The sequence below is a fragment of the Vanacampus margaritifer genome, chromosome 17 (genome assembly GCF_051991255.1).
Source record: "Vanacampus margaritifer isolate UIUO_Vmar chromosome 17, RoL_Vmar_1.0, whole genome shotgun sequence".
NCBI classification, from domain to species: Eukaryota; Metazoa; Chordata; class Actinopteri; order Syngnathiformes; family Syngnathidae; genus Vanacampus; species Vanacampus margaritifer.
The window spans coordinates 16937026-16958882 of NC_135448.1; the positions used below are offsets into that span (position 1 = coordinate 16937026).

General features: G+C 40.9%; 2 protein-coding genes across 3 annotated transcripts; one reads left to right on the top strand and one right to left on the bottom strand.

The window, feature by feature from the left end:
- Positions 1-5394: 5394 nt before the first annotated feature.
- nsun2 (NOP2/Sun RNA methyltransferase 2) lies at positions 5395-12848 on the bottom strand. Its single transcript, XM_077548324.1, has 20 exons — positions 12765-12848; positions 12589-12670; positions 12162-12319; positions 11935-12039; positions 11754-11859; positions 11570-11641; positions 11198-11282; positions 10664-10859; positions 9812-9886; positions 9518-9648; positions 8685-8758; positions 8461-8591; positions 8180-8276; positions 7861-8051; positions 7694-7786; positions 7480-7615; positions 6493-6573; positions 6240-6378; positions 6106-6145; positions 5395-6023 (listed from the first exon to the last, which is right to left on the bottom strand). Exons 2-20 carry the CDS (start codon positions 12649-12651, stop codon positions 5744-5746), a joined length of 2253 nt encoding a protein of 750 aa, XP_077404450.1. The 5' UTR covers positions 12652-12670; positions 12765-12848; the 3' UTR covers positions 5395-5743.
- txlna (taxilin alpha) lies at positions 5901-20800 on the top strand. 2 transcript variants are annotated; one of them, XM_077548326.1, is made up of 14 exons: positions 5901-6037; positions 7976-8114; positions 8202-8787; positions 9534-9651; positions 14056-14173; positions 14249-14497; positions 15476-15567; positions 15664-15834; positions 16748-16942; positions 18245-18364; positions 18437-18511; positions 18590-18682; positions 18748-18843; positions 19911-20800. In XM_077548326.1, exons 4-14 carry the CDS (start codon positions 9634-9636, stop codon positions 20202-20204), a joined length of 1521 nt encoding a protein of 506 aa, XP_077404452.1. In that variant the 5' UTR covers positions 5901-6037; positions 7976-8114; positions 8202-8787; positions 9534-9633; the 3' UTR covers positions 20205-20800. The 2 variants fall into 2 exon arrangements, with proteins under 2 accessions (XP_077404452.1, XP_077404451.1); XM_077548325.1 differs by lacking the exons at positions 5901-6037; positions 7976-8114; positions 8202-8787; positions 9534-9651 and adding an exon at positions 11473-13623.
- The last annotated feature ends 1057 nt before the right edge of the window (positions 20801-21857 follow it).

Consider the following 21857-nt stretch of genomic DNA (forward strand, 5'->3'; position numbering starts at 1 on the left):
CCTCTGGCTCCGCCTCCCTTTGCCCTCCTTTCCTCGTCTCCTTCCTGACTGCCGTCCACGCTGACTGCTAATGAGGAGCGACGCTTGTGCCAAGTGTGAGAATAAAAGCGAGGCAGAATGCATTTGTTTGGGGGGGGGGGGGTACGTGGGTGGTGCGTGAGCTAGCAATTTTTTATTTTTTTGCCTGGTTGTGGTAGGCAAATGTAAGGCCGGGAAGCGACGGAAGAGGGAAAGCAAGATGAAGCGAGGGATGTTCTTCGGCTTCTCTTCTCACGCTCCGTGTCTGTTACTAGGCAACACCTGCAGGCATGCACTAAATAAAGCCTTGTGTCCGCCACTAGCCCCCACCCAAGCCACCCACACCCCACCCGCCTACCTCCTTGCCAACTCTCACTGCTCAACCTAATCCATCTCTTCTTCTTCTGCTTGTCCCTCACCTCTTTAGGATACTCTAAATACCCCCCCCCCTCCCCCGCCCGCCCACTCGCCCCCTTCATTTCAACAGACGTCAATTTATGAGTACAACCCCCCAACCAATCCCCCCCTCCCCCCCACCACCCATCATCAGCCTTCTTGACTCGACCTGTGCCATGGAAGGTTGAATCTGATTTCGTAGGGGTGGGAATCTTTGAATGTCTCACGATTCGGTTCGATTATGATTTTTTGGGCCTGCGATTCGATTCCAAATCGATTTTCGATTAAGAGCGTTTTTTGTTTTTTTCTCAAAATGATTTGATTGACAATGATTTTTGCTTCAATCGATAGAATTGTAATGATCTACTCCAGTCTGACTCGCTAATGCTAATTAGCGCGCTACTCGCGCCACTTTTATCACTTAAAAGAACGGCTCCATGCTGGGGGGAAAAAAAAAATACTTTTTTTTGGAATAACTTGATCGTGACTTTTTCCTTCTACTCTCTAATGTGGCTACAACTTAACAGTGTATTAGACCGCGTGGAACCACACTGCCCCTCAGTGGCCAAACCGGGTACAACATGAACAGCGCTCCAAATAAAGGCGCACACAGACAACGGCAAGACAGTATAAAATAATTTAAATAAAATCGATTTTGGGACATTTAAAATCGATTCTGATTCGTATTAGATGAGAATCTATTTTTTGGCACACCCCTAATATTTAGCCCTTGATCACAAATTTAGACCACACACACACACACACAATATAATGTGTAAGTGCATTTGCCACAGGGTACCATTTTCACCAATTTGTTGCATTTTGGGTATTGTGTCCAACACTAACAGCCAAAAGGCACAGCAAAAAAAAAAAAAAAAATAGCTTCGGGCGCCCTGACTTGTATCAGAATGGCTTAACAACATTTTCAGTGCGGTGCGATTTAGTGCAATTTTGACAGGTCTGGAATTGGATGCTCTTCATCCTGCCGTGCATTTCTGAGCGGCTTCAAAAAGAATACCTAAAGAACTAGTTAGTGCAAAGAAAAAAACTAATTGTCAGTAACTTGAGCTTCCCTCCGCTCCAAACGAGCATTACATCAGGCCGTTATCACATTAGACGAGCAATGAAGTCTTCATGGGAAAACGGCATATGTGCCATTTTAGGGATGCAACGATGATAAATAACGTAACAGTCGGCAGCAGATGGCAGCCGAGGCAGCTGCGATGTCAATGACGTGAGGTATTAACATGTCACCGCATCCGTATGAACAGTGCGATCCACATTCATTTTGTCTTTTTTTTTTTTTTTTTGCTTTCCCTCGCTGTTAGGTCATAGTGACCAGAATCCTGTCTTTATTTGTCAAAAAAAAAAAAGAAGAGTCCTTATTGTACGCTTTTTAGGGGGTCACGATAAACCCAAACTCTCATTCTGCTGATCTAAGTCACATTAGTTTGTGTGTGAGCTGTGATCAACAGCAGGTCCTGTGGTTTGAGTGAATTAGTCTTTTTGTTTGGAAAAGTGCATTGGGGGCTCTCCTTTCTCACATGCATGGATTTTACAGGATTTTTTTTTATTTTAAGATTGCTTTAAAAAAAAAAAAAATTGTATAGCAGGGAAGCATTGACATTCATGGTAATTTTCTTAAGTATCGGTCGCTGGATGTTGTTTCAGAAGTGTGTTTAGCAGGTGTGATAAGAGCGCTGAAGTGTGCCTCCCGGATGGGTGTTTGTTCATCTTTTCTATTGTGTAACGCACTCGAGATGAACGCGGATGATGTCGTCCGAGGGAGAAAACACTACGAGGACTGTGCACAAGGGCAGAGGGGGGGGGGGCACGCACATGCACGTTTCGCTTAAATCACAGGCAGAGGATGAGGATTAAATGGTGTAAAAGCTGCAGCGTCACTGGATAAGTACAGCGACAGACAGGCTGCATCCCGTGCCATTGTCTAATTTTGCAAAGAATGAGAACAGGCTTTGCACAATTATCAGATAAAGCCAGCAGGCCTAGCCAGAGATTTAGCAACAGATTTTAACGGCCTTCCAGTGTGTGGTTTGGTTTTTTAATCCAAACACAAGAGTCTCCGGTCACTGTGTGTGTGCGTGTGTTTGGGTGAATTTGCCTGGCTCAGTCAGCGTCGCGTTGCATAACCGCTGGATTATATAATCCCAAACATATATGCATGTGGACGAGGTTTAGCAAGGCGGCGAGTGGGCACAGAGCATGCGAGCGTCAGTGGGGACCACAGCAGAAGAAGGAGGAGGAGGAGGAAGGAAAGGGGGGGAATAGGGGACAACATGCATTATTACTCGGTGGTGCTACTTCAAGTGCACTTCGTGACGAGTAGTGGTGATGTCATTGCTTTTATTCCACTCAGTGTACTCTTCAAGATGCATAAAAGACTTGAGAGCTGCGACCATTTCCCAAGCAAAAGCCTCTTAGAAGTGTAAATGCATTCTATAGGTTAACCTGGCCCACAATATTGAATAGATTATTAGTAAGTCATTAAAAAAAATAAACAAAGACAGGTGCAGTAGGTAAAAATGAGCGATTTGGAGACAATATTTTTACAGTTTTACAACTCACACTCGCTTTAGAAAAAAAAAACGCTTTCAAATTGCCTATTTTTCTTCTCCAAAAAATAGGCAACGTGTTCTTGTTTAAGGCTGTTTGTCACTCTAAATTTACAACAAATCTGGCCCATGAAACAAAAGAATTAAACGTATATTTAATCACCCAAATGTTCAAACAATTTGTATCATTTCATCTAGTGGAGCTTTACTAGCTAGTTGCTAGCATGTGAGATAGATGGCTAACGAAATTAGCGTAGCTGTTAAAAGTACATTTAAACCTTCAAATAACTGCTACTTTAACACATATGGAGATGCAACGCATTCAAGCAGAGCATTCAGCAAAAAAAAATTCAAAGTTGTATATTTAAACACCAAATTGGTTTGTCAAAAAACAATAATGGCTAGTGGAGCTTTACTAGCTAGTTGCTAGCATGTGAGCTAGATGGCTAACGAAATTAGCGTAGCTGTTAAAGTACATTTAAACCTTCAAATAACTGCTACTTTAACACATATGGAGATGCAACGCATTCAAGCAGAGCATTCAGCAAAAAAATAATTCAAAATTGTATATTTAAACACCAAATTGGTTTGTCAAAAACCAATAATAGCTAGTGGAACTTTACTAGCTAGTTGCTAGCATGTGAGATATATGGCTAACGAAATTAGCGTAGCTGTTAAAGTACATTTAAACCTTCAAATAACTGCTACTTTAACACATATGGAGATGCAACGCATTCAAGCAGAGCATTCAGCAAAAAATAATTCAAAATCGTATATTTAAACACCAAATTTGTATGTCAAAAGCCAATAATGGCTAACGAAAATCTGCTATCTTAATGCTAACATAGACGTGCTAATGGAAATTATCGTCAATCAGGTGTCAACAACCATTTTGGAACGGGAAGCTACCTCTTGGGTAACTGGTAGGTAGTGACACAAGTTTGATCAATGTTTCTAAATAACAAATTCTTAAATTTGCTCATATTAGTTGTAATTGTTGCTATTCATAATTAATGTCATGATTCTAGTCAGATTAAGCTACATAAAATAAATGGTTAATCATCCATGCTAATGATTTACATTTTCAAATGATCACTTCTATTATATTCTTAGGAAATAACAATGTCCCACCACTGGTTAGATAGTTTTACAATAGGCCCGCAGGCTACTCATGATGGTCTCGGGTGCGACTGTTGACATTGATGTTACGCTCTAAATCTTCAAACACTAACAAACGTGAAGCAGTAACACATACAAACAGCGCATACAACATTGCTGACAGGGTACCGAAGCTCAAATATGCAAAGCCGAGAGGGCCTAGCCCTTCTCCAATTTGCATTCCGAGTTCATTCCAAAGGTGTTTGATTGCCTTCAAACTCTTTATGGCCTTAATTGCTTTGTGCATTGGGGAACGGGGGAAAAAAAAACGTTTTTTTTTTAGCAAACTGTTCCCACAAAGTTGGAAGGATAAAACTGTCCACAATGTCTGGGTAAGATAATAAATGACGATTCAGGAGGGAACGTAGGAGTCTAGTTTAATGCCTGATTAATTAGTTCATTGATTAAGTAATGTCTCTCAATACTAATGTCCATTGTGTGTCCCTGTAAAGAGCTGATTTAGGTAGACAGTAAACAGTGAAAGTAATCATGTAGAATTAAGTTTTAGTTCCGCACACATACATATATATAATCCTATCAGTGGCTGTAAAAACTTTTTTCTACCTGCCCAATTCGATTTTCCCATCTCCTGCATCCAATCATCTATTCATTTTCCTGAGGCTTTTATCATTTTGCACAAACGCGTCTCTACTTGGGTTGGGGTGTTTTTTTTTTAATCTCATTCATCCTCCCTGACTTCATCTTCGCTTCTCTTTTTCTCTCGTTTTAGCGTCAAAACTCCAAATTTGTCATCAAGCGCAGGATGCTGTGAGACGTGCGTGTCCGGTTCCTTGCCTTTTTGCAGCACAAGAGGTGAGTGAGTCCTTGTCATAACAGCTGTTGTCACGGTAACTCTACTAGACAGTAATCGCGACAAATCCGCCCCTTAACAATGGGCTAACGCTGTCTTAAATAGATGTGAATTTTGAATATTTGAAACGAATGTACCCTTTTAATCATCTTTTTGTCTTCACCCGTATGCACAAATGGCAATTATATAGCATCCATCCATCTTGTTCCGCTTATCTTGTTCATGTCGCTGCAGCCTATCTATCTAAGAGGATAGCCACTTTGCTACTTGCTCCGGACTGATAATAGCATCGCAGTTGCTGAGCTGTTTTATGCGTTTGCGACGTTCGCAAGCTCAGCCGTGATTACCTGAGCAACTGTGACGTCATTTTCAGTGGACAGCAAGTGGCAAAATGGCTGAGATAAGAAAAATCTTCAAAATAATTTCACATGAAATCAATCGTCTTTCACACCCTTTATTCAGCTCAATTTCTGCTCATACAGGTGTACAAAATAAGAATATAAAACTCTTTTAAAGGTGATGCCACTAGACCAGGTGACTACCATTATTAAAGCATAAAAGAAATAGACCATTTCATTAACTAAAAAGTCCTCTTCCTGGGGCACCCCCCCCAAAAAAAATTATTTCAGCCAAGCTGTCTTCCTCTGAACAGGGATTCCTTCTGTAATGACATTTGTGCTGAAAAATAAACTCCTCCTCTTCCTCCCACACAAACAATGTGGTCTTCGGAGTGGCCTGCAGCCCTGAGAGCTTCAACGCGCTTTTCACTAAGTCCTTCCTTCCACCCTCACACACTAGACCCTTTATTGTCGTCGTCCATCTTTGCTTGTGATGATCCATTCTCGCTCCCGTTCTCCAAATCCAGCCCCCCCGCCCCCTCCTCCTCCTCGCCTTTGGCCTCCTCGTCTGCCGGCTTGCAGCCCGCCACGCCCTGCTTGTCCCGGAAGACCTCCACGCCCAGCATGCGGAGGTAGTGGTACCTCTCGTTGCGGGGGACGAAGGCCCGGATGGACGTCTTCCCCCTCCAGCCGCACAGTTGGATGGAACACTGCGGCTCTTCTGGGTTGCTGGCAAACGGAAGGTAAAGCACACAGAAATTGTGATGGAAACACATTTGGGGGGGTCCAGTTTACTACCTGCAAGACTTACTTTGGGTTGGGAATGTACTTCAACACAATGCTGCCCATAACTACAAAAAAAAAAAAAGGCAAACGTAGATAAATACATGAAGCCGAAATCTAATTCCATAGGTTAAATTTATTAGATTTTTTTCTTAAACCCACCTATTTTTTTAGCCTGAGCGTGGGCGTCATCCCCCAATTTGCTGAAGAAGGGGTTTTCCTGAGTCAGCAGCACTTTGATGTCCTCCACACTCACTGTGATGATTCTCGAGCGAATATACGGCTGCAGAGTGTAGATACCCTGACGGCGAAGAGAAGAGGGTTTTTTTGTTTTTTTTGACTGCTTCCAAACATATTCAAAGAAACTGTTTAAGAGATAAACTATTAAGTGTTTAAGGATGAATTCCTGACTCACCTCTTGAGCCAGCCTGAAGGCACAACCAAACTCTTCGCCGTCGCTGTTGCGAGACCACACTTTCACCCCTGTATTTACCACCTAGAAGGGAGCGGGGAAAAATAGAAGTTTTTAATATCAGTAGTACCCTTCCGGAATTATAATCAGGGATGACTATATTAAGGCGGTTTGGATTATAAAATTAGTGCAACGTTCTTTTTTTTTTTTCTTCTCTTCCTTGCTCGAGGCTCAAAGTGAAATGATTCAATTCAATATTGAAGGGCAATATTAACTCATTCACTCCTGGCCATTTTCACTGAAGCAACCCCCTTCGCTCCCGGCGGTTTTACTGGATTTTGACTGATTTTGCAAGGCCTACAAGATATTCTGTTCTATTGCTAGAAAGACATGGAACCTACCAAAAAAAAAAAAGATTCAGGAAATCATCAGGAAAGTATATTTGTATCAGCAATTAACATTCGAGTATAGCCAAGTTTCATCACTATTCACATTCCTGGTGAAAACACTGTAAAAAAAGAGCTTGTTGAAACATGACCATGGATGATCTCTTATTCTCTGCTGGCCGTTTTTTTGTAATAACTAGCATTGCTTTAAGCAACCTCTTCATGTCAGAAGCTGCGTCAAATATTTCTGTGTGCTCTTGCATTAAAAAAAAAAAGAAAAACATTAGAAAAACGTAAAAGTACGTTTTTGGGCAGTGAAGAACAAAGTATTGAAAAACGTATTTACACGTTCTTGGGATGGAATGAGTTCAATACAGGGAGTCCTAAAGTTACGGCGGAGTTCCGTTCCTATGCTGGTGACTTTAAACTTTAAATAACTTTAAAATGGCGTGATTACTGTGGGAAATTAACGAAAAAGAAGGTGCTACGGACGAAGCTGAAACGACGTAGCTCGAGGATTCCCAGTATGTCAAAAAAAAAAAAAAAAAGAGCCATCTGGGAACAAATTACTCTCGATTTGAAATGTGACCGTAAAGTCCGGCACCTTCATGCGCTCGCTGTTGTTGAGCATCACGTTGCGCAACTCTTTGGACACCATGTACAAATGTCTCTTCTTGCCCTCGTGCGTTCTGGTCAGGACGTTCCTCTTGGGGAAGTTTGGAGACAAGTCGTAGAAGGATCTGGAGGACATTCAATTATCCATTTAGGTTTTTGGTTTTTTTTTGTGTTAAAAAAAAAAAACTTGTAAGGAGACTCACTGTATGGTGGTGAAAACGGGGTCATCTTCACTGAGGAACACAAACGGATCTTCCTTGTATCCAAACAGCTTCACCTTTTTGGAGGGTGGCGGTCTAAGGAAAGAAAGACAAAAAAGTGGTGAAATGGACTCTTAATTTGTTGACCTGTTCTTATTTTCTTGACTCACCCACACACGCCATCTTGTTTGTCGCTCGAAGAAGCTCCTTTGGGTGCTCCCTGCTGGGCCTCCTCCCCGTCTCCTTTTCTCTCGGCGCCTTCTTCCTGCATCTCCTCTCCCTCAGGGAGGCAGGGCGTCTCCGCCGCCGCCGCCGAGCTTTGCGTTTGGGCTTCGGAGCCAGACGAGGCCTCTTTCCTCAGCTGGGGGCGAGCGGGACAAGGAAATGTCATTTGTTAGCAGCTGGGATGAGAAGAACTGAACAGGTGAGGGAAAGTCGGTCTGGTGAGAATGACGGTTTAATCATCCATGGTTGTTAATGAGAAAGCACCTTGGGATATCTTTTGTTCCAGGGCATCGGGGCTTTCTTCACCAGCACAGCCACGAAGAAACCTCCCGTGTTTTGGTGATGTGGCAGAATCCTCATACTGACAAGAAAAGATTCGCATCAAATCGGGTTTCAAATGCACTTGTTTTTTTTCCCCCGAAAATCGATCCGTTTCATAAGACAGACTGAATCATGTGGCAACAGTGCCACCTGCAGGCCAGGATGTTTCACTGCCATCCAACTGTGATGTCATGGATGACATTTGTGTGCATGCGTGTCCATACCACCGCTCCAGATGCATGCCAGCCAGCTTTTCCGCATCCGTTGGCGCGAACATGGTGGGCCTGATTTGAGTGTGGCGGCTGGTCGGAACCTCCGACCAGTCGGCGTACCACTTGCCCTCTTTAGTCATCAGCTGGAGAGATATGACAATTGTTTCCAGCGCACCCATTTGGCATCCAGTCAGAGCTATTAGTTGAAATGATGTCTTTTGCTGTTGTCGTCGTACCTTCCAGGAAGTGACGCCGGGCATCCACTTCAAGCCGGGCAGGTCGGAAGAACAGTCGACCAGCTCCAGTGCGCCTTGCAACGTTAATGTGACAAGCAATGAAGTAAGGACTCATTTTGTATATTATAGCTGACAAAGAATTAATCTGAGTGTCTTCAAATTTTGCTTGTTTCATCTAAAAATGGTTCAGATAAAAAGTTATTGATATTTTTTAACTCTTTGACTGACAGACGTTTTCAGAAAAGGGATGCCGTGGGTGCCAGCCGATTTAAGCATTTTGACTGATCTTTCAAGGTCCACAGAAAATTATGTGTTTGGACTATGGAAACACACATACTACCAAATGAAAGATTGTACTCTCATCTTTCATCAGAAGAAAAAAGTTTGTTTCTACCTTATTCCGTTTTTCAGTAATCAACAATAGAAAATGGTTAATTTCACCTCTGTTTTGAAACAAACGTCTTTTAACGTCTTTGGCACTCCTCCATAGGATTTTACTAAACGTTATTTAACGTTTTTGGCAGTCAAAGAGTTAACTGCGTGGCACGCTGTTGCCGCGGCGATGCGCTGCTGTTTACAAAGAAAAATCATGCTGTTTTTGGGGGTCTCATAAATTGAAATACAATTCAACAATTTCAACCCAACCCAAAAAAAGATGACTGCGCCATAATCATGTAATATTGAAAAATTCAAATGGTCTTATAAAGCTGAAGGTCACACCCATGGAGTCGCATGTTTTCAAAGAGGCATGGCCCCACCAAAAAAAAAAAAACATGTCCATATCCTAAAAAGGCAAATGTAGTCCAAAATCAAAGTCCTTGAGCGTTTGATACCTTCGCTTTTCTCCAGGAGCGCCGCTATGACAGCCTCGTCCTCGATGGGGTTGAGGGAACAGGTGGAATAGACCATCCTGCCGCCCACGGCCAGCTGTTCAACGCCACGCACGGCGATGCGCAGCTGGAGGCTGGTGAGTGGAAACGCACACTGTAACACTGCCAACTTTTATAATTAGCACCTCGAGAGCCGGCTCCGCAGCCCTGCCATTAAAAGCCATTTGATTTAACGTAAAAAATAAATAAAAAAAAGTTAAAAGGCCGCCGGAGCGCATAATCGCTGCCTCTGCTCACCCGTGAAGGTGCAGGCTGTTGCTGGTCGTCCACTTCTTCCACACGTCGATATTCTTCCTCATCGTGCCGTCACCGCTGCGACAACACCGAGCGCAATTGGTTCCGATTTTTAACTCATTCACTGCCATTGACGGTTATAGACGTCAAAAATTCATTTGAACTTTTTCTATTAGTTTAACATTTTTTCTACTTTTGTTTACAAGAGTATAAAAACCTAGAATTGTTTTTATTGTACATTTAGAACAGATATAAAAATGTGATTAATCGTGAGTTAACTATTGAAGTCATGCCATTAATTACGATAAAAAAATGTAATCGCCGGACGCCCCTAATTTTTTATAATCTTTTTTTTTTTTATTCATTCACTGCCGTTGACGGCTATTAACGTCAAAAAATCATTTTAACTATTTCTATTAGTTTAACATTTTTTCCCACTTTTGTTAACAAGAGTATGAAAACCTATTTCCAATTTTTTTACTGTACAGTACATTTAAAACATATAAAATTTGTGAAGTTGTGCGATTAATTAGGATTTTAAAAAATTAATTGCCTGAATTTTTTATCTTTTTTTTTTATCGCGATTACAATTTTTTAATTGTAATTAATCACATGACTTCAATAGTTAACTCATGATTAATTAGAAATTTTATATCTGTTCAAAATGTCCAATAATTTTTTTCTAGGTTTTCATACTCTTGTTAATAAAAGTGGAAAAAATGTTAAACTAATAGAAAAAGTTGAAATGAATTTGTGACGTCTATAGCCGTCAATGGCAGTGAATGAGTTAAACAAAAAATCCCCCCCCCCCCCCAAAAAAAAAAAAAAACGTGCACATGGTCAGTATTTCCTGACCTGCAGGGCACGTCGCACAAGATGCGGTCGTAGAAGAGGACGTCCTTCTTCCCGTCGGCACCTTGGATCTGCAGCATGGGGATGCAGGAGGCGTCGTGGTTGGCCACCATGATGCACGGGCTGTTGAGACGCTTGGCCTGGTGCACCAGCAGGTAGCAGCGTTTGTTGTCCACGTCGTTGGCGATGACAAAGCCCTCTGGAATGGATCGGACAAGTCACGCCGAGGTTAATTCAGCCCGTGACGCAAAGCACTCGTGTGACAAATCGTCTTTCCCCATTGAAATGAATGGAAAATGTCATGATGCTGCGCCTTCTGGTGTGGGTGCTTGGCCACAAGGGGGCAGTATAATTACATAAATAAGCGTCAGAGTCATCTAAGCTCAGTAAGTCATTTTTTTCCACAGAGGATAAAGAGCCTGTGAGTATTGTTATATTGTCTGTGACTTATAAGTCATGTCAAGACTGAGTTGAGGTTCCACTGAATACACAATTATTCACACAAGGTTGTTTGTGACGGCAAAATGGAATTCTTACCTGGAAATGGCACTTCCATGTCAGAGTGAAGCATTTCAATCAGCTGGGCTGTCTTTGAGCCCGGCGCTGCGCACATGTCCAAAATCTTCACGAAACATAAAAATGTTAGCAGTCTGTTGGCAATTGCGTCATTTTAACAGTAAAAAAAACAAAAAACATTTTCATTATTGGTTGTTTGAATTTTCAGACTTTCTCGGCTGGAAAAATGCAATAATTAAAAGCATACTAATTTAAATGATATAAATGGATGGATAAAATATTTCTCTGTGTACTGAATCTATAGATTCACTTTTTTTTTTATTGAAGTACTATAAAATAAATGCCGTTTTCCACAATATTCAAATTTCGATTCAAATGTGACCCTCTTATTACCTTGTGATTGGACTCAATATTGAGGAGAAGTGGAGGGATCATACTGACGGCTTCCTGGCGGCTAATGTTACCCTACAAAAAGGTCAACATAAAACAAGATCATTCAGAATTTTGCGTCTGGTATTCCGTCTTACTCACTTTACTTCCTCGTTTAAGCCGCCGCTCTCTCTTGGCACATACTCACCGACTCTGTCTCGCTGACAAGAAACTGGTGGAACTTCTCCAGCAGGGGCGACTTCCTGATAATCTTGCGACTCATGTTGGTGTGCCAGGCTTGCTCGTCCGGATACCTGGGAAAAGTGGGCACAGTGAGCGTTTTTTCTTGCAACTGTGCTTGCAAGCAAACATCTCAGGATGAAGATTACCAGCTGAGAGGCTGCGGAGCCTCGATCTTCTGGCCGTCGATCTCCAACTCCTGAATATCCTTAAAGTACTTTTCTTTCAGGCAGTGGAGGATTTCCTTGGCGTGGCTGCAACCGGGGAGCAAAAGATGGACGTCAACGCAATTTTCCCCATTGAAATGAATTCAATACAATTATTTCAATTCCAGCCCTCCACAAAAACATCCTTATTTGTTTTCTGGGAACTTTACCTTTTATATCCAGTGATGCGTATGGTGGCTGGCAGCGGCTCTCTCATTATATCCATAAACTGTTCAAACTCTCCCTCTGGAATCAAGCCTTGTTCCTTGTAGTAGTGCTCAAACAGCTTGTTTTCCTTAACAATGTCAGCATAACCAGCACCCCAACCCTGCATCACAAACAACTTTTAATTTGACTCCGATTTTCTTGTTTGGAATTTAGCACATTTAGAACATTTAGCCTTTCGTCAACAAGAAAACAAATCGCGTTTTTTTTAATTGCACTGGACTCTAGTAAACAACTGGTTTTGCTTTCATAATTGTTATTGCTATGCTATAAACAATACAACAGCTCGTTAAACAGACTGGAGGTATAGACTAAAAACACACCAGTTAAAAACATTTTTTTCAAGAGTTAGAGCAGAAGAGTGACTCTTACAGCGTCTCTGTCGTCTCTGCCTGCCGGCTGATTTTTCTGCCTCTGTCTGCTTCTTTTCCCCATTTTGCGGAAGAGTACAGCTCTAGAGGAACGTATACGAAGCAACGTGATCAGCGCAAATAACCCAAAGTGGCGTGCAATCTTGGTACAAAAGTGAACAAGAAATATTTGTGTACATTTAACCGCAGAACCCCCGTGCTACGCTAAAAGCCCGAAGCGTGTGTAGTTTCTGACGCATGTGAATCAGGACCCTTCTTAACTAGCCACCATATATGCCTGAAACAAAGTTTTTGTCAGTAATACACGAACGCGAGAAGTAAATTCGATATTTTTAGTTTATTCAACTGAAGTTGCGTAGAGCAACCCGCAAAACGAGGCTATGAACTTTGGTGTAGTTGACAAGTGTGAGTGGTGTGTCATTGCTTTAAATGTATTTGATGACGTTTAAAAGAAAAATGGGTTTGGGTAGTATTTAAGATTTTGATTTTATATGCATACATGCACGCCCCGGTGTACCACCGGAAAATATGTGGAATTGGAGTCAGGCAAATCCGAGGACGCCCTGTGATAAATACCACATTTGGCGCAGACATACGTCGACGTTGCCGCCTTACTGGATGTGGCAAAGGGAACCTTCACTTCCCGCGAGATCTACTTTGCCACATCCACTATGGCAGCGACGTCTACGTATTATTCAGCGCCAAATGTGGTATCTCCGCATATGTATCTAAAGACAGCGAAACCATCATTGAAAAAAACGAAGAAGAAGACGAAGTTCAAACCGGAAGTGTACACATTTTAGCTCATGGTAGCAGCCTGGCTCGTAGCATTTCACTCATTGAATCTACAGAAATAGTCTATATTGTCTGCAAAGATCGGATATCATTTAAATAATTGTACTCTTATAATGTGCATTGTTTAGTTATTGTTATCCTGTCTGAAGTAACGTACTGCATCCCAAGCTAATTTTGCCCCTACTGTTGCTTTGTGGTAGCTTTTCTGACAATGAGTGGCAAAGTGCAAAAGAAAGCGAAGGTAAGGTGAACTGACATGATACATTATGCTTGTATTTCTTTGTATTGTTTCATTATATACTAAGTTCAAAAGCAACCTAAGTCGATCTTTGTGTATTCAGTTTTATGTTTGCAGTGAAAGTTTAAAGGCAAATAGCCATTAATGTAAACCCGAATCGATTTAGCGTTGCGTTTTTGAAACATGACCATGAGTGCCTATTTGCCATATAGCGTCTAACTATCTGTGGCTGTCGTCTATTCAATGGCGGTATTCGGAACGTCGCCATGTACGGTTTGTTTTGCTTTTAGGGGAGACTAGTAGGTACTTTTTTTTATGTAGAGACTAAACTTCACAGGAGTCCACAATAAACTTATCAGCCTGTAGGGTTTTAAAGAATTGCAACTTGATGCCTTTGCAAACCAGCCTATCCTTAAAATAAAATTTAAAAAACAGAATTCCGAGATGATGAAGCAAAACACAGAGGAGTCTGTCACCCAGGACAACGTGGACAGCAATAGCTGTCCTCAAGAGTCTGCAACGACGCCTCAAGGAGATGAAGCGGCGAGTGAAGGTAATATACGGATGTTCAGTGAACCCTTGCCTGTACCTCATTATTTTCTTCTAACCCGCTTTTCTCCCTCCTCAGCGGCAACAGCTCAGACGCGAAGCGACAAGGCCACCGAGCTGAGCCGTCAGCTGGAGGACATCCTCAACATCTACTGCAGAGAGAGCCTTTCGGACGACGCTGGCGCCCTCGCCAACGGCCAGTCGGACAGCCTCGACTTCAACGTCAAAGCGGGTGACGGGGCCCGGGCGGGCAAAGGCAAGGGGTGTGCTGGCGGCGGAGACAAAGAGCAGAAGAAGACGCAGGAGAAGAAGAAAGTGAAGGGTTTGGGTGAGGTGCAAATACTTACGGTCTGCAGATACTTGGAGGGGGGGGGTTGGAAGTAGTGATGGGACGATGATACCTCAAGGAGTGTATTGACACATTAGACAAACTGTATTGACACTGTATTGCGACTGTGTTGGTCACTCAATAGTGACCTCTGCTGTAGATCTAAAATCATTGCAGATAAACAAAATGAAAATAAGATGGTAAAACGTGCATGCTGTAAACCTTATTAGCTTATGAATTTATATTTATAAAATAAATTTCATAAATTTTATTTATTCACTTGCTAGTCTTTTACTTAAAATATGATCTCATCTTTGTATAATTTCAGTTGGTCCATTTGCTTGCTGAGTTAAGTTGTTTATTAGATGCTCATATGAGTTGGCTTGTAAAATATAGCAAATTTGTATGTAATAAAATAAATAATAAAAGTTAAAATGTTTAACTTCTGTATGGGATTTTGTTAAAAGTTTTAAACCATATGTAATAATACACTAAAAACAGATTCTGTCATACATTTTTATTGAGAAACAAAAGTTTTTGAAGTGTGATTGCTCCAAGGCGAGTAGACACATTTAATTAAAAAACAGAAAACAATGCCCAAAGTAGGGAAAGATTTACCTTATGTGGCGTCAAAAGATCAAAATGATTCCAGACTTGTGAAAATTTTCTACAACGATCCATGAGTGGAAACAAACAAAAATCCAACAGGCACAGGTAAATTTACAGCAACAGAAAACAGTTTCCTCTCCATCCAACAAACACGCAACATGTTGATACAGTTTGTCTACCTATAAATACAATTTGGCGCGGCACATCCAAACGACACACTTCCTGTTTCGGTCACGTGATTTTTTTTATTAAAGCGATACACGCGCCGATACGGGGTTTCACACTTGCGCACTCGGCACAGTGCTGGCGCGCCAGTGTTGTTCGTCCCATCACTAGTTGGAAGTACTGATTAAACTGATTTTATTACAGGCAAAGAAATCACCCTCCTCATGCAAACCCTCAACACGTTGAGCACACCAGAGGAGAAGCTAACAGGCCTCTGCAAGAAGTATGCTGAACTGGTGAGCGTTTTCCTCTCTTCTTCTTCTTCTTCACCAAGACCAGAAAATGTGCTTTGTTAAATGGCGTTTGTGTGTGTGTGTGTGTGTCGACGGCAGCTGGAGGAGCATCGAAACCGGCAGAAGCAGATGCGAGCGCTGCAGAAGAAGCAAACGCAGCTGGTGCAGGAGAAGGACAACCTGAGGAACGAACACAGCAAGGCCATCCTGGCTCGCAGCAAGCTGGAGAGCCTCTGCCGCGAGCTGCAGAGGCACAACCGCACACTCAAGGTCGCCAAGCTTGCACAAATCATTTCCTTTAGTTTGTGGTAAAGACAAATTGTAGCGCTACCTGTTGAACGTTGGAATTTTGGCTTTCAATTTAGCAATTTTAGCAAAACGAAACGTACTGAACTATAAACAAAAAAATAAGAGACCAAAAAAACACTGGACTTTTTTTTGGGGGGGGGGACTTTGATCATTTTAAGCTTTCTGCAAGTACATTTTCTAGATGGATGTTTTTATTTGGAATTTTGCAATGATGTTTTCAGTAATGTAGAGAATTAAACACTATATTTAGAAATCAGAGAAGCTGATAATTTTACAGTAGTCAATTTTTTTTCTAGAGCTGAATTGATAAATTCTAGTTACATGATTTTTTTTTTCTCAAAACAAAAAAATAACCTTTGCAAGCACTTGTATTTTTTAATTCATTTAATATTAAAATGTTTTTCTTAGAATAGTTTTAAAAATAAATAACGTTAGCATTTTTGTTCAATTTTTTTTTTAATTTTCATAAAATTAGGACTATATTCTCTAAAATGATAATTTAATATATTAATATATTGAGATAGTTGTATTCAAGCTTTTGTTTTGTATTATGTTTTTTTTCCTGACAAATTTACTTTTTTCTTCACCATTGTTCTTGTAATACAACTTTGTCTTCAAAAAATAAAATCATCTTCATAACATTACAACACTATTCTGAAAAAAATGCTATTAAGCATTGCAATTTTATTTTGAAGAAAATACTCTCACAATATTGGCACTTTAGGGTCAAAACATTACAAAGTAGTTCTTGACAAAATTATTCTAACATGACATAAGTTTTTTACTATAATCACAACTTACTTTAAAATCGACATTTTGTGACGTCATCCATCCAACGATTCACTTTGGACGTGCTCTTTTCTTTCCTCCACAGGACGAAGGGATACAGAGGACGCGTCTGGAGGAGGAGAAACGAAAAGAGGTGACTTCGCATTTTCAGATGACGCTCAACGACATCCAGGTGCAAATGGAGCAGCACAACGAGAGGAACGCCAGCCTTCGGCAGGAGAACACAGAGCTTGCCGAGAAGCTGAAAAAGCTCCACGAACAGTACAAGTTACGGGAAGAGGTGCGTCTCCGCCGTTAACTCATTTACTGCCATAATTTTTTTTTTTTTAATTATTAAAAATTAGGGGCAAGAGGCGATATTTTTTTAAAATTGTAATTAATCGCATGACTTCACTAGTTAACTCTCGATTAATCACAAATTGTATATCTCTTCTAAATGTACGATAAAAAAAATTCTAGGTTATAGTATAGTTAACAAAAGTGGGAAAAAAATGTAACAAATAGAAATAGTTAAAATGAATTTTTGACGTTTATAGCCGTCAATGGCAGTGAATCAAAAAATTTTTTTAAAAAGAAGAAACGATTATTACAAAATTCGGGGCGTCAGGCGATATAAAGTTTTGAATCATAATTAATCGCATGACTTCACTAATTAAAATTTTGTATCTGTTCTAAATGTACAATGAAAAAAAATCTAGGTTTTCATACTATTGTTAACAAAAGTGGAAAAAAAAAACTAATAGAAATAGTTCAATGAATTTTTGACGTTTATAGCCGTCAATGGCAGTGAATCAATTTTTTTTTTTTTAAAAGAAGAAAAGAATATTACAAAATTTGGGGCGTCAAGCGATTAAAGTTTATATTCGTAATTAATCGCATGACTTCACTGGTTAACTTGTGATTAATCACAAATTTCATATCTGTTCTAAATGTACAATAAAAAAATTCTAGGTTATACTATAGTTAACAAAAGTGGGAAAAAAATGTAACTAATAGAAATAGTTCAAATGAATTTTTGATGTTTATACCCGTCAATGGCAGTGAATCAAATTTTTTTTTTTTAAAGAAAGAAAAGATTATTACAAAATTCGGGGCGTCAGGCGATATAAAGTTTTGAATCATAATTAATCGCATGACTTCACTAATTAAAATTTTGTATCTGTTCTAAATGTACGATGAAAAAAAATCTAGGTTTTCATACTGTTGTTAACAAAAGTGGAAAAAAAATAACTAATAGAAATAGTTCAATGAATTTTTGACGTTTATAGCCATCAATGGCAGTGAATCAATTTTATTTATTTTTTTTAAGATTATTACAAATTCGGGGCGTCAAACGATTAAAGTTTATATTCGTAATTAATCGCATGACTTCACTGGTTAACTTGTGATTAATCACAAATTTCATATCTGTTCTAAATGTACAATCAAAAAATTCTAGGTTATCCTACTATAGTTAACAAAAGTGGGGGGGAAAATTAATAGAAATAGTTCAATGAATTTTTGACGTTTATAGCCGTCAATGGCAGTGAATGAGTTAATCTTCATGAGCGCCGCTTGGCTAAATGACGCTCACCCTGATCAGCATATCGAGAAAGTGGTGAAGCACAAGGACCTGCAGCAGCAGCTGGTGGACACCAAACTCCACCAGGCGCAGGAGCTCCTCAACGAGTCGGAGGACCGCCACGACACCGAGAAGAATTTTGTAAATGATGACACACACACGCAAATCGTCCACTTGTCAGCCAAAGCGTCCCAACTGTCTTCTCTTCATCAGCTGCTGCAAGAAACGCTGGAGTCTCAACGCATGTGCGAGTTGATGAAGCAGCAGGAAGGTCACCTCAAGCAGCAGGTTTCCCACAATCCTCTCCTCCCCCCCCGCAACGTCGCCATCGTTCCCGCCCCTAACGCCGCCTTGTGCTTTTCATAGCTTTCCTTGTACACGGAGAAGTTCGAGGAGTTCCAGACCACCTTGTCCAAGAGCAACGAGGTCTTCGCGACCTTCAAGCAGGAGATGGAGAAGGTGAGGAGCGCGGCGAGGGGCCGCCCCACAGATTTGCTTTGATTCTCTCGTTAACGTTTGAGCAGATGACTAAAAAGATCAAGAAGCTGGAGAAGGAGACGGCCATGTATCGCTCCAGGTGGGAGAGCAGCAACAAAGCTCTTTTGGAGATGGCCGAGGAGGTAATGCGGCGACACCCGACACCGCAAACACTCAAAACGGTGCTCAGCGGAAATGAGCACGAGGGATGCTCGATTATTAATCACGATTATTTTGGGAATAGTTGAAATCGCGAAAAAAAAAATCATATTTGAAACACATTGATCATTATGGAAGTTCTTTTTAGATGAAACAAAATGTATTAAATTAGTTATTTAAAAAAAATTAAACAACACAAACTTCAGTATTAATAATCTTTTTCTTTTTACCATCATGCAGATTTTGTAATTGTGGAGTGTAATAATTGTAATTGAATTTCGATGAGCACTGCAGCAAATAGCTCAAATCCACCAGTTCTACTTTTTCAACAAATAATAGCAGACAAGCGCCCCCCCCAAAAAAAAAATTCATACTGTAGTCTCAATTGGATATAAATCAGACTTCATTCACTATGTACAAAAAAATAAAATAAAATCTCACCATTTATAGTTGCTTAAAAGCAAGGTTGTAAGTTAAAAAAATAATAATAATAATTAAAATGTACAAAAAATAAACATTGTAAATAAATGTTTAAAAAAGCCCTTGAAGATTAAATTCCAATCGATTGAATATACAGTAGTTAAAGTTTACATTTTAAATACTATGCGATTCATTCTTGTACTACGACTAGACGACGTGGCGCACGATTGCTTTTCGTGCTCAAGATTTGCTAATACTGTGATGATGATGATTTGAAATTGGAGGTTGTGTTGAACCCTTGTCCTTTGCCAGGAAAAAAAAGATAAGTTTTCCTCTATATATCATTGGTGTTTTCATCAAATTAGTAACTCCAATTTTGCTGGGCGAGTCAGATACTTGGTCTTATTTAAAGGTATCAGTACTCACGCTAGGCCGCCCTCTAGTGGCCATTTTACAATCAGGAACTAGAAAATTGCCATTAATTTATTTATTTTCCTTTTTTTTTTTTAAATAATCTGGTATTGGGTTTTTGTGTGTGGGGGGGGGATCTAAAGTACAATATATTCTGAAAAAAAGTCATGTCCAACATCCTCCATAACTTTGAAAATGAACTTTGACGCGTTCCGCACAGAAATCCACACAAGACCGCGAGTTCGAAGCCCTCCAAGGTAAAGTCCAGCGGCTGGAGAAGCTGCGGCGCGCCCTCAAAGTGGAACGCAACGAGCTCAACAAGAAGGTACAAAAGCTCAGCGGCAGCCCGGCGCCGCCCACCTCCGACCCGGAATGCCCCTCCCCGACACCCGCGGACTCTCTGGCGGAAGGCGGCCCGAGCAGCCACGCCGCCCCCAAATCCAGCTCCCAGAACCCGGAAATGAACACGGACACCCGGGCGGAAGCGCCGCAGCCCGTCGCCACGCAGGAATGAAACTTTTGAAAACGAATCCTCCGTGCTATCATTTCATCTTAATGTTGTATGAAGTGACTCCACATTCCCCCTTTTTTGAGAAACATCTGGTTGCTTCAAGAGCCGTCAACGTCACATGATATGTCGTATTAGGAACGCTATTTGTTGGAACGCTAAAGATGTCATAAATATTAGCCAGTAATATGAATGTCCTCCCCCATATTTAGCAGCGCGCGGTTTGTGTTTGGGGACAGCTATGCAACAACGCTTGAAGTGGACGCACTTCGAATGTATTCTGACATCATCACATTCTAAACATCTGTACTCCCGTCACAGCACAACCCATGGCTTTGATTGTTACCTCGTGTCGAGAAGTTCACATGTAGTCGAACGATTTTTCTTCTTAAATGTGTCATTTCTTGTTTGGACGTGATTTTAAAAAAGCTAATGATTCTGTAGCACTGGAAACAAATGTTTTACTTTTCTCACACAACAGATTCATTGAACGTGCAAAGGAACCAAAAATAGTCCTCGTTTCTTTTGCGTTTTCTGTTTTCTTCTGTTTTCTGTTCTTCTCGTACTTTACATTTTGTTAAATAAAATATCTAAAGAGTGCAGATTTTTTTATCAGTGTAATGCCTACTTGCTTAAAAAGTTTAATTTTATTTATTTATTTTTGTTCCTTGCAGGACTACAAAAATGGTTAAGTCATTTTTTTCTGAACTAATACTAATACTGGTTACTAACCCGCTTCCAACACAAGCTGATTCCAATCAACATGATCGTTATCAGGCTTATGCAGAGCTTGCTGATGATCTGATCATATATCAGCTGTGTTGGAGAAGGGAAACATCCCAAACCTGCAGGACTCCTGCCCTCGAGGACCAAGTTTGTCCAGCCCTGGTTTAATACTTCAATAGAGAACAATGGACCTTTCATTTACTCCATCATCATTGAATACTCGGTGAGTTCAATTGGTTGTACTTCTTGGTATCCACGAAGAAACTGAAGTTAAATCCATCTTGACGTCATGGATGCAGGTAGGTTTTTCATTGTTTTTGATGAGGAAATTGCCCAAATACAAGCTTTTAATTAAACAGACGTGTGTTTGGACGGTAAGGTAAGTATTGTAATGAATGGATGGACCTACATGGCAATATTTTCGCGTTCAGTCTGTTCATTGTCAGTGATTTATTTTGAAACGCGTCGCTTTTATTTTCAGTGTGCTCATTGTCAAGTATGCTATTTTGAAAGCCCAACCCGGAAGTGTTGTCGTTGCCTCGCTCGTGGTGCCTTGACGCAGGAGTGGCAGACTGACAGAAACAAGAGATGGCTACTGGAGGAGACAAGTGGACCGGGCCAGTCGCGACTTTGGAACGCTCTCGAACGTGACCTTGACCGTCTACCGAGCTGTCCGGTTCCCGGGGGTGGGGGGGTGTGGCTCCACAGTGGCGGCCTGCACCTCGGCGCTTCTTCCCGGCCTGTGGACACCGTGAGACAGCCAGCATCGTCCAGACAGACCGAGACGATTTGGACAGCCTTTTTCAAGTGTAAGTAGTTTCCACCTTTTGAAATGCATGAGCGAGGATGTCCTGCCATGAGCTGCTTCTGTTTGTGTCCCCCTGTAAGGACAAGGTCTATTATATGATGTGAGAACCGCATCCGTGACGTCAC

What these genes read in the sequence shown, in the direction of transcription:
- nsun2 (XM_077548324.1), bottom strand. Translation starts at nt 12,651, where the DNA reads ATGGGGAAAAGAAGCAGACAGAGGCAGAAAAATCAGCCGGCAGGCAGA. An exon ending in ATATTGAGTCCAATCACAAG is followed by an intron (nt 11,283 to 11,569) that starts GTAATAAGAGGG and finishes TGTTTCGTGAAG; the next exon opens with ATTTTGGACATGTGCGCAGC. An exon ending in AACAGCCTGCACCTTCACGG is followed by an intron (nt 9,649 to 9,811) that starts GTGAGCAGAGGC and finishes TCCACTCACCAG; the next exon opens with CCTCCAGCTGCGCATCGCCG.
- txlna (XM_077548325.1), top strand. Translation starts at nt 13,594, where the DNA reads ATGAGTGGCAAAGTGCAAAAGAAAGCGAAG. An exon ending in ACGACACCGAGAAGAATTTT is followed by an intron (nt 18,365 to 18,436) that starts GTAAATGATGAC and finishes TCTCTTCATCAG; the next exon opens with CTGCTGCAAGAAACGCTGGA. An exon ending in AAGGTCACCTCAAGCAGCAG is followed by an intron (nt 18,512 to 18,589) that starts GTTTCCCACAAT and finishes TGCTTTTCATAG; the next exon opens with CTTTCCTTGTACACGGAGAA.